The sequence below is a fragment of the Lipotes vexillifer genome, unplaced genomic scaffold (genome assembly GCF_000442215.2).
Source record: "Lipotes vexillifer unplaced genomic scaffold, Lipotes_vexillifer_v1.1 scaffold1329, whole genome shotgun sequence".
Lineage (NCBI taxonomy): Eukaryota > Metazoa > Chordata > Mammalia > Artiodactyla > Lipotidae > Lipotes > Lipotes vexillifer.
This window is the reverse complement of record NW_006797566.1, coordinates 1,108,838-1,121,067: the sequence shown is the minus strand read 5'-3', so window position 1 is coordinate 1,121,067 and position 12,230 is coordinate 1,108,838. Positions and strand designations below refer to the sequence as shown.

The 12,230-nt window shown below is 44.8% G+C and overlaps 1 protein-coding gene across 1 annotated transcript in view; it reads right to left on the bottom strand.

Annotated features, from left to right (window-relative positions):
* Positions 1–2,983: 2,983 nt before the first annotated feature.
* The window catches only part of NRF1 (nuclear respiratory factor 1), an 89,545-nt gene continuing 80,298 nt past the window's right edge, over positions 2,984–12,230 (bottom strand). The window contains exon 11 of the mRNA XM_007469707.1: positions 2,984–3,147. Coding sequence (XP_007469769.1) covers positions 2,984–3,147 — 164 coding nt within the window. The remainder of the gene's footprint in view (positions 3,148–12,230) is intronic.

Genomic DNA, 12,230 nt, shown 5'->3' with positions numbered 1-12,230 from the left:
TTCGATACATTATGCTTGCTGAAAAGGCAGCATCTGGGTAGTGCCAGGCAAACAGAATGTACTATGCCTCTGGAGAGAGGTCATCCCCACAGAGGTACTCTAGACAACCCAGCTGTTCCCCGGGTGGCCAACGGCAGTGATGTTTGGTTCATCTGGCTGCCATCAATCCTTCCTCTGGTCCACCCTCTCTGGTGACAACAGGTGACGACGTGCCATTTGTTCAAGAAGAGAGGGAAAAAGGTGGCACTGGCTTTATCGAGCCACCGTCAGTCAGCAAGGAAAACATTTCTGGCCTTCACATGCAACTGTTCTAATCATTTCATTATCACCAGGAAACCGACCCAAACATCCAAGGACAAAAGGAAAGAAAGGGGTGGCGGAGGCGGCAAGGAGCGCGTCACTCCAGGCTGAGGCTCGCAGTGGGCACAAGGGGCACAACGCGGAGGGGCAGACTCAAGGGGCTTGGAAGGGCCTGAAGCTGGGGCTGTGGCGGCAGGCGCGGGCGCAAGTAGGGCAGCTGCCACATTAAAGTAGCGAGCTGTGCGCGAGCCCAGGGAGTGAGGGCCTAAAGAAACAGTTAATGGCCTGGGGCTCCTGCTTCAAGAACAAGCCACCGCAGCAGTGAACAGCACTCACGTGGGGAGGACACAGACGGACGGGCACCACCACCCACCCTGATGTTTAATGTGGGATGCAATTAACCCCTAGAAAGGGGACTCCGGAATAGAGGTTTTCAAAGTAGATCCCCCCAATCCCCCAGGACAGCATTGTACAAAACTGAGTCAACAGAGCTGCTCTGGTGATGGGGGACGGACAGGAGGCCCCAGCCCCACCCTAGCACTCCCCTTACAGGGCTCCACAGCGCCAAGGAGCACAGTTCAAAGATCACTGCGCTTGAGTAAAAGCACCTTTTCCTTTTACAAAGCAGAACAAGCCTCCCCCAAAGAGAACTCCTAAGAGGCTAAGTGTTCCTACAGAGATGAACAGTTCCACTTCCTGTTGCCACTTTGTTAACTATTTATTGAATGAGGCAGTAATAGACAGAATGGAAAACGACACAGAATCCATGCTCTCTACTGGGGTCTTGCTTTGCTTCTTCTTCTTGGCAATTTCTCAAACTATCAGGAGGTTATTTCACCACAAAGGAACACGGACTTTAAAGCCCCTGGACAGTTTCACAACGATGATAAAAAATAATAATTAAAAAAATAGCAAATTGTGGAACTAGGACTGTTTTATGTAAATTTCCCCTCCCTCCCCCCATTACGTACAGAAAAAAACATACAAAGAACATTGGATAGTTTTATATAAAACAAGCAAATACAAGAATCTGAAACTTTTCTCAAAGGCTGAGCAAGATGTGAAGAATCTTTTAATGTCGCATTAAAAGAAAAAAAAAAACACATTAAATACACTATCACCCATGGGGGGCCCGGGAGGAGGGAGGAAGAGTTGTCCCTGTACTCAAGGAGCAGAGATTTGGCCTGTCAAAAAGTCAGGTGAATTCAGCCGCTGGAGACTTGGGGCTTTTGCAGCTGAGAAATCACAGAATTTAGTTACAAGAACACCCACAGACCAATCAACACCTGTGAGAAGGAAGCTGTGCGGGGCCCAGGCCCAGCAGGATGCACCTGGGAAAACTGCAGCGTTCCTTCTGAAACAGGGCCTGATCCAGGAGTGCAGGAAGCACCCTCAGCCCTCTCTCTCTCACGTCCCCCAGCGTGATGGCCAACCTTCCACGCGCCAGGTGCCCCCGTCAGTTTCAGTCTCCTCTGTTAAGCTACAGAAAGTTACAGGAAAGGAAAAAATTGCTCCCATTGGTGTAACCTGGTCTTTGAAGATTTTTCTCTCCCTCCTTCCTTTCCCCTTCCAACCCCTCCCACCACCCCATTCTCTCCCCACCACGCACACACTCACAAGCACACTTAACACGCACGCACTCCTCAAACCCTTAATACTTCTGTTACCTTCAATTCATATACACGACCAGTTCAGGACTGACCTTAAAACCAAAGCGACACGTTAATAGTCATGAGATCAAGAAGGTTTCCTCGGGAGGGGAGGAGATGGGAGGCTGAGGAAAACCCTCTCATCCCTGCCTGGGAGTTTTAAGGACATTCACTTGCCCGTGGCAAGGTCAGCACCTGGGCCAGCCCGAGGAGCGTCCCAGCTGCCAGACCACGAGGCCCTGGACCCTGCAAGCACAATTTCTGGACCTCACCCCATTCCGGAACATCCTTCCTCAGCCAAGTCCAGCAGGGAGAGTTCCGGGTGGCCACTGGGAGGCAGCTTTGGTGAAGGACATGGTCACCTCTGCCTGAGTTTGTCAGTAGCTCAACGCATGACCCTGGTATGAACAAAAGCCGGTGGCTGTGTCTGGCCACGTACCCAACACCCACTAAACTGGGTGAATTATTTTTTCCACAGCTCACCTTGATCTCATACAGATAATTCCATGCGGGTTTCATACATACAAACATATACATACATACATACATATATATATATATATATATATATATATACACACATACATATATATATATATACATACACATACACAGACACACACGTATACATAATACACACATATACATACACACACACATATATATACTTTATATATATATGTAAATGTGTATATCCATATGTACACATATACATATATTCACACTCACACATACACACACAGAACTATACACACGTTTTCGCAGAAAGAAGTCCTTGCCACAATTTGGCTTTTTGGGGGGGGGACAGTGAAATTGACAACGCAGTATCTTGTTCCACCAATCCCAGAAAATCAAGAGTGGTGCTTTAAAAAAATGCAATTCCAAAATCCGCTGCCTTTCTTCCTTTTTAAAAAAAAGGTTAACAAAACTTTTCTTCCAAAGTCGAGAGACTTAATTCCATTTGATTGCACCTCTGCAAACGTGTAAAAAATTCTGAAGTAGACTAGAAAACGATGCCATGATATGGCTGCATGTCACTGTTCCAACGTCACCACCTCCACAGCCTGGCCGTCCATGGTGACTGCGCTGTCCGATATCCTGGTGGTCACAGGGGCCATGGCCACCTGCACCGGCCCATTGCCCTGGGCGAGGCTGGTTACCACAGTCTGGTACATGCTCACAGGGATCTGGACCAGTCCTGGGGAGACAAGGGGAGACCGTTGGTGGGGAATGGGTGCAGCTTCCCAGATGCTGGCTGGACAGGGCAATGAGCTCCAGCCCTCACAGTATCACTGTCTGCAGCCTCAGGTAATTGCACACCCACTGTCCAGGCACAAATACAACCCTTTTCTCACCCCATTTTAATTCTTTAAAACAGAATATCAGGAAAGAAAATTTGGAGAAATTGTAGAAACATGCCTCAGAACAGGGCCTCCCCAACTTGCCAAGAGAAGACCCTGCCTGCCGGCCTACCTTCAACTTTAGGAAGCATATACACAGGCCCATCAGGTGTGAATTCTCCTCTCAACAAGTCCATCTCTTCTGACGGCCTTCTTCTCCAGGAAAGGCCACCATTAATTTTCTCTGATTTTCTGCTACACTGACTTCTTCAGCCCTCTGGCTGCCTATATGCTCAAGTTTCTCTCAGCTTGAAAAAACTTCTCCCTCAATCCTTTCCTGTCTTCTGGCCATTATCCCTCTCCTCAGAGTCAGCTTATTTAAAAAAGAAAGAAAGAAAAAAAAAAAAAGCCTAGGTAATTAGTTTTCTGATATTAGATTTCATAGACCAGTAAAATTTTTAAATATGTTCTGGGGTCAACTTAAAAAAAAAAAGACCTCCAACTACCTCCTAATATCACTATTATTTTAGAAAGGAGGGTTTAACAGAAAGAAAGGAGGAAGCAAATAATTTCAGAAAAGGGCAGTCCTCCCTAAGAAAGGAAAGTTGATAATTTTATATAACATATTAAAAAAAAGATTTCCAATTAAATAAGACAGAATAAATGCACATATAAAATTCCTCTTCCTTCTAAAATAAAAATTATAGTGGAGGAAAAAAAAGATATAAATGAGGGATGTCAACATATTTCTGGAAGATGCAAAGCAAACGTAAAGGGGTTCTGACTTATCAGAGAAGGGGAAGCTGCAACTCCTGTGTCCCAGAGAGCTCAGGACATGGAGGCTCAGCCACTGCAGAACGAGAGGAAGAAGCCAAAAACAGGCGTTAGCTGACAGCTTGTATTCAACTGACTGGACCAGTGGGTCCCACCAACCCCAACACCCAGAACTTTGTTGACAGGACATCTGAAGTTCACCCACCGTATTGAGAAACTGACCCGGGGAGGCTGCAGAGAAGACCTACGGTGACATCTGGTGGGTGGGGAGGTGAGGGGAGGGGGGTGCGGAGACAATGAAAAACCTGGCTTGCGGCCCTAATATTTACCACCCCAAGGCCTACAGGCCACCCAGCTCTGCCCTGCCCTGCACACCCCGACTATCAGTGTTTCAGTGTTTCACTCTTAGGGAACACAGAGGGAACAGAGACGATGTGGGGAGCAGAAAAAAACAAAAACGAATGCCCCCAAACTCTAATATCTTCAGAGAGAAAAGGCTTGTATCATAAAAGTGGATAGCTTTATTAAAAAGAAATGAGAGAAAAATTCTTTAAAAATCAAATAGATGAAATCCATGCCACAGAAAGATCAGAAGGTAAGTCAAGGAAATCTAGAGAGCAGGAAAGGTTAAAAGATGGAAAGTAGGAGACCTTAAGAGGTCCAATCGCTGATAAAAGAGAATTCCAGAGACTAGAAAAAACAGAAGGTAGGAAATTATCAGACACATTGTAAGTAAATTTCAAGAACTGAAAAGTATGAGTTTCAGATTGAAAAGGCCCACTAGGTGCCCAACAGGACAGATGAAAAAAGATCCAGACGCTAAGACACAGCTTTGCAAAATTTCAGAACACCAGGGACAAAGCAGAGCTCCCAAAAGATCTGAGAAAGAAAAAAAAAAAATCGTCATATACAAAGAACTGGAAATCATAATATTGTGGGACTTCTCAAAAGCAAGCCTGGAGGCTAGAAGATGATGGAGCAATGTTTTCAAATGTCTGAGAGAAAATGCTTTCAGCCTAGAATTCTCTCTCCAGACTATGAAGTGACACCCAGGTCACTTAAGCGTGGGGGCAGAATAAACACATCTGCAGACTTGTACGGGCTCTAAAAATTGGCCCGCCACGCACACTTTCTTTGGAAGCTCTGAAGGATGTGCCCTACAGAAACGAGAGAGAAAACTTAAGAAATAAGTGGCCGTGGGGTCTAGGAGACAGAGAATCCACTGTAGGGAGTGTGGGGGCAGCAGGAGGGCCCAGGAAGGGGGCTGTGCAGCACATCTGAGAGGACAGAGGGGAAGTGGCATGAGCTCGTGGGATAAAGTACCTCGAGGGGTCTTCCAGAATTGGGTAGAACCGGTGATTACTCCTTAAAAAGTAGAAGAAAAAAAAAGCAAGGATTAACCATACCCACTCGTCTTGGCAGTGAACAATTTTTACGTTTATAAAATTTTATGTTTCTAACAATATAAACATAGAAACTGAGTTATCAAAAATTGATAACAAATAACGTCTCAACTCAAGACTATTGTTTAGAGCAATAAAGATACATACCAGAAAAAAAGAGCATGAAGTGTTGCTCTTGGGGTACAAATATTTTTTTAAAAAAGGCTTTTAGTCCTTTTTGTCATTTAAAACTATATATCACTTTGATGAAAATAAAAATTAATTTTAAAAAGGGATGTTTTAACAGAATATTTCCTAATGCAAAAAAAAAAAATCAAACATAAAATAAAATGTTATTTTACAATGTCAAATTGTATCTAATTGTTTTCTGGGGTAAGTGTTGCCAGTTTAGAAATAAGTATTCGATGATGCAACCTGAAATGGGGCTTGAGGTTCTGCTTTGTCGACATTTTTGGAAATCCAGGCTCACCCTGGTGTGTGTTAATGGAAATGCAAGGCACGGCCCACCATTCTCACACTTGAGATGCTGGGACCTAAAAGGAGGACGGAGGAGGCCAGCTCAAGCAGGCTGAGGGGCCATGCATTGGCTTCAGAAGGCTGTTGTCGGGTTCAATTTCTTTCATCTAGACCTTTGCAAATGGCTCTTACATGTCTCTAATCAATTCCTCTTTCCGTTCACCCCTTCCTGCCGCTTGTTATGTTTCTATAACTCGTCATTCCTCAACCTCAAATTTTCAAACCCCCTGATGTTAAAAAGGTTCCCAAAGCCTATAATAAAGTTCAAATGTTGGGTATGGTATTCAGAACCTCTTGTGATTTGTCCAGTCTCATTTCCCTTACTCCCTGCGCTCTGGGCATCACCCTGGACCATTCTCAGTTCCCCAACATATTGGTCACATTCCTTTCTCTGGGCCTTCGCTCAAGTTGTTCACTACCTAGAATTCCCTTACCGCCCACTCCTTCCCCTTTAAAACCCTCCTCTTGGAAGCCTATCCCAGCCCTAGTCAATACTGATAGCAGCCTCCTTGGGGTTCTCAATAACCACTCGACAGTGGGGTATAATCTGGCTTGGCCCAGTTAATGCATGTAGATAGGCCTTCCCACTAGACTGAAGGCTCCTTCAAGGCCAGGCTTGGCTCTGGTTCATGTTCTATTCCCCACAGTATGAGGTACAAGGTGTGCCAAACACCAGCATCAACACGCCCTCAAGGGCAGCAGGCCAAGGGACTCTATTGTTGGCCTCAACCAACGTGCAGCTGGGCTCTACTCCCCAGTGTCTAGACTCCAGGCATGGGCCTGAGTGTATCTGAACACCAAATGACCCCCTTCCATCACCCCAGTGTATCTTGATCATCTTCACTTTCATCCTCTCTTCTGGTCAAAACAGAAAAAGTTAGTGAAATAACCCAAAATGCCCTGTGGCAAAACCAGGACACCTCCAAAGAACCCACATGTTAGTAAACAGCAACCAAAACCAGAAGCAAAGATCAGTCTCATTTCACTGTTGTTGCTTCTGGGTTTGATTCAGTTCCCAAAGCTCCAAGCTTGGGGAACAAGTTACATACTTTACAAATACAGTGAATACTATGGGTGGGGAGCTCCTTCCTGACTATGAGCAACCGGCCTGGGTTAGTGATGGGGTGGAGAGAACCTTGAAGAACTGTGAGACTTAAATCTCTTCCACCCTGGCTTATGATGTGTTTGGGTTACCCAGGGTGCGGGTCCATGCCCAACACTGTTGTTAAAACACTTTTTAGTATCGTGGAAGATTTGCCCCAAAATAAAATGCAGAAAGGTTCAAATGCAAAAATACAAATCGGCTGACACTGCTATAACCAGAATGACCTTCTGAACACAAACTGATCTTGTTGCCCTCTTTTACAATTCTTCAGTGGTTTCCAATGGCCTGTGGGATGTAAAGTCCAGATCCCTTTGCAGGTATTTCAACCCTTCACATCGGCCCCTGTTGCTCAGTTCAGCCTGGTGATCCATGAATCCTCACCCACTGTACATTCCAGGCAGGTGAACTATTTGATTGAGGTTCTCTCCAGACACACCTCCATGGTGTGCACACACTCTGACTCCTGCCTGGAATGACTGTCCCTGGCTTGTTCCTTGAATGGGCTTCTGTTCTTCCTTCAATAGTCAGCTCCAATCTCTCCTCCTCTGTCTTAGCTCCTCTTTCCCAAGGGCCCACAGCACTTTGCACTGGCATCCATGGAGGCAATGGTCATATTCTTTATCACTGTTTGCATGTCTTATCTCCAAGGAGACTGTAAATTCCTTAAGGGAGAGATGGAGTCTCCATACTTGAGTCCCTAGCGATCAGCAGGTGCTCAGTAAATGTTTTCTACACTCATAAATGAAATCTGCCTTCTGAGATTTCACAGGTGTCCTCGCCAAGGGACTAAATGACTGAAGTGGGTGAGTCTTCAGGCGATCAGACTGTTTCAGAATGGGAGCTCTTAGTCCAGAGAAAGCAATACAAAAACAACTACACTCAGAGCTCATCCAAATAAAAGCATTTTTAAAGATTTCATCTTCTGTACTTCACCTCACAGTCAGGGAAGGAGTAAATCTGACTTCTTCAACTGGGCGATAAAATGACTCCCATACAAAGCTGTCTTGAGAGTGAGTAACTGGTGACAGCGACGACATATCTAAAAAGCTTCTCGGAGGCAGAAATTCCATATACAGGGTCATTTCGTAACCTCTAATGCCTTGAAATCCCAAGTCCGTTATTTTCTACATGCAGTTTCAGTCTACCTCTACCTTAAATAAGTGCATTACCATCCCATTGTGGGGATTTTAGAATCTCTCTCTCTCACACAAACAGCCATCCTGACATAGGATTAGATTAAATCGACTCAGTGTCTCTGACCTAGCAGCCTTTATGTCTGTGGAAAGGGGGAGGGGGTTAGAGGCTTGGAAACCCAGCGTGCACTAAATCGGCCGGCTGCCCTTGGAAGAGAGATGATTAAATGCTGAGGTTCAGTAATCAGGCCAGGATTGTCCCTGCATCTGCTCAGCCTGCCCCTGATTAGCCCTAATCTAGAAGGCGTATGTTAATCTAAGCTTGTATTCGGGGTCATTTTGATTGATTAGGCAACAGGAAGCCCCTCCCATTCTACTTTAAGCACTTGAAGTTCCCCTTCAAGAGAACTTCCTAGTAATAAGACTAGCACAATCCTAGTAATAAGACTCTCCTGGCATTTGTACAGCACTTTTCAAAGCCCTCTCACACCCACTGCATATCACTAGATTTCTGCTAAGACTCTGTAGCAGTAGGCAGGGCAGGTATTCTTCCCTTTCACAAATGATAGGCAAGTTCCTTTGGCAGAACCATGGACTTATAAAGGCACGTACTTAACAAAATCCTGAAGATTTTAGTACCCCAATCTCTAGTACCCCCGTCTTTCAAAGCTATAAGGAACCTTAGAGTTCTTCAGTTTAGAAAATCTAATCCCCCTTTTCTTTAAATTCAAAAGTAAACAGATAAAAAGTTTACTTAAAAAAAAGAAAACATGGACTGAGAGAGACTGAGTGACTTTTTTCCCCCCTCAAGATGACCGAGTTTGTGGTAAAGTGAAGCATCTGGGAGCCTTTGCACGCACTAGTAAGCCCTTACCATCGAACACTATGTCCAGCAGGGACCCAGAAGGGAGAGGACTCTGCCCGCTTTGGGCTCACTGCTGCCTCTCCTCTCAGGCTTCTTGGTAAGGTTTACAGAATTGGCCGAAATGGAAAAAGAGGCCAAAAGAGACTCAGGAACTTCAGGTCCCAGCACAAGGATTTCCTTGTCAAATAGCAGTCAGCCCCAAATCCTGGAGGAACTGCTGGCTCCAGGACCGCATTCCCCTGTAAAAGAAAATGAGACCTGACCCTGCTCTGTTTCTCTACCAGCTGGGTATCATTCTTTAACCCAAATGGTTCAACACACTCCTCCTCCCACCTCAACAAGTGGTGATTGCATCCTTCAGTTGCTCAGGCCAGCAACTTGGAAGTCAAGCCATCTTTGACTTCTCGTGCAATTCATCAGCAAATCCTGTCAACTCTCCTTTCAAATATAAACCCAGAATTCAACCACGCCGACTGCCACCACCCTGGACAAACTCCTATCCTCTCTTGCCTGAACTACATTTTAGCTTCCCCTGTGATCACCCTGCTTTGGCCCTGGCTCCACTGCACCCTGCTCTCCACACCACAGAAGCCAGAGGGATCTTCTAAAACTTCCACACGAGGTGATGGACATGGAGGCACATTCTGAAAATTCAGACATTTGCTTGGTCTTGTTTTCTGCAAAACAGGAGGTCATGAGGTTCTGTAGTGGTCTGTCTCTGATGGTGTCACCAGGGGAGGCTTTGTGGTAGACCATGGGCGGCAATGAGAGTAAATTAAAGGTTAGTGTCACAGCCTTGCACACTCTGGATTTATCATTCATGAGCTGGTCTACTCTATTCCTGACCCCTCGTGAGGTAATTCGTCACTTACCTACCATGTAATGGCTCTCACACACGCGCACATACACACACACACACACATAAACATATGCGTATAATTGGAAGTTACTTAGGGGAATTAATTCATTTTTCCCAAGACTAACTTCTTTTAGTATTCTGAGATTTGATGAATAAATCTATACAGCACAGTTAGCTAAATCTTCTTGAAATATTGTTTGGCAATGGCCACCCCACCACCTCTCCCTGCCTTTTTGGCGGCTCTCTACTAAGGGAAAAATAAAGTCCAAATAGCTAATAGATGAGGGATTAAAGCAGCCTTTCCCATAAATACTCTACATTACCCCTTCATCACAACCATATCTGTCCTCTCAGTATACCCTAACCATCACATGTATTTACTCAGGCAGATTCCTCTGCCCTAGAATTATCCCTGCCAACCTAGGTCCTGTTCTTTCAACAATTTCCCTGTCTTTCAGGGGTTCCCCCAGACACAACAGCCCACTAGGTTCTCTCCTTCAGGGGATTTTACTGCCTCACCATTTATTTGGCACCAGATCTGTGCTAACCTGTTTCCAAATGATTAGTTTTTCCCTATACAAATCTGCTTACTTAGATTGTTGGCAGGACTATGTCTGAGTACTGAGCAACCTGAACATAGCAGATGTTAATAACTGAACATGACAATTGATCATGTTCTTCATGATTTTCAGAAACTTGATTACATTCCCATTAGCCTTGGCCTCTGCGGCCTGAAGAGGCTTAGAGCCTTTTACTCTGCTCCAGAATGAGTAGGATTTTCTCCACAACATTATTAAGGTAGCACAGCCAAATGCCGTATGGTAGTTCAGGTGCATTTTATGTGAGGGTAAAACAGAAGGTTTTATTTCCATTAAAGGCTTCCCAGTCAGAAAAACCTACGTGTGAATCCTGGCTCCTTCACTTACTGGCTTGTGAGCCTCACTTTCCTCATACATAAAATGGTCATTACTAATTTCACAGCGTTGTTGAGAATTAGATGTGCTGACACAGACAAAGTCTGGCACAGTGCCTGGCACACAGTAGGTGTACAATAAATGTCAGCTGCTTTCAAAGACGACTTTGAATAAGAGGTTTGATGAAGTCTGGCTAGGGTCACAGATGTTCGACTAAAGCTCTCAGGAAGCAGAAAGGAAAGCAGAGACAGCACAGATCTCCTTTCAGCAGCGATTTGCTCCTGCCAGGAAGCACATCATTCGCCAAAGGCCTTCAAAGATGTAAAGATTAGAGATAAAAACCATGAAATCAAGGCAGATGGGCTGGTAGGCAGCTTCCTTTCTGAATGCAGCTATGGTCAGAACAGGCACTGGAACTGCACCATGACATATATGAAATAGCTGCTGATTCAGTGCATCAGTAAATAAACAACCTAGGCTAAACCATTAATCAGTATTAGGAATGTTAAATATATGATCAGGGACAGTATGATATGATGTCATCATGCTGATAAACTTCTAAACCCCAAAACTAATAACACAGGCTAGAGCCCAGTAGAGCACAGAGCTGCAGGCTTAGTCAGGGTCACCCAGAACCACAGACTGCCCTCCCCCCACCCCACTCCATGACAAGATAGAGCAGGACAGACGGCCTGAGGAAGAATGGGCCTTTCATTTGCCCTCACAATCTGGGAAACCTTTGGGAATTGTTGTTTGCTGTAACTGAATCTTTCAGCCCAAAGGCCTTCCAAGTTGGTCATAGAAATATCTTTAGCTGGAAGAAAAATATTGATAGTTGTGAGAGAAAAACAGCTAAACAAATAAATTATCAAATAAACACAACAGTTGGTGGAAGCGCAATAATTCTTAAAGCCCAAAGGAAAAATTCACAATGTAATGCCTTCTGTGGTTTATGGAACATGAAAGCGAACTGTATGTATCAATATTAGGAAAATGCTGGCTTAAATGGGGAACCAGAAGACTGCGACTGGAAGGGATCGGAATAAATAAGAAATGAAACCATGTATTGTATTACCTAAGTCACTTCTGCAGTTTTTAAAGAGCCATCGAGGGTATCTATAAGTGTTTTTAGGGATGACAGGCAGGAGGGAAGTCCTTTAAAAAGTCTTATCTTCAGGTCTGGAAAGAAGTTTACATCAGTGCCTGACATCTAAGGAAAGCCACTATTATATGAAGAAAAATAGGCATGTTGTGTTCTGGTATAGAAATGGGAGAATATGAAGGGAAATCAGGTAAAGAAGCTAGTGCAGTAGGCAGGTGGCAGGCAGATAAAGAGGCTGAGAATAACAAACATGGACCAGAGGGAAAGAGG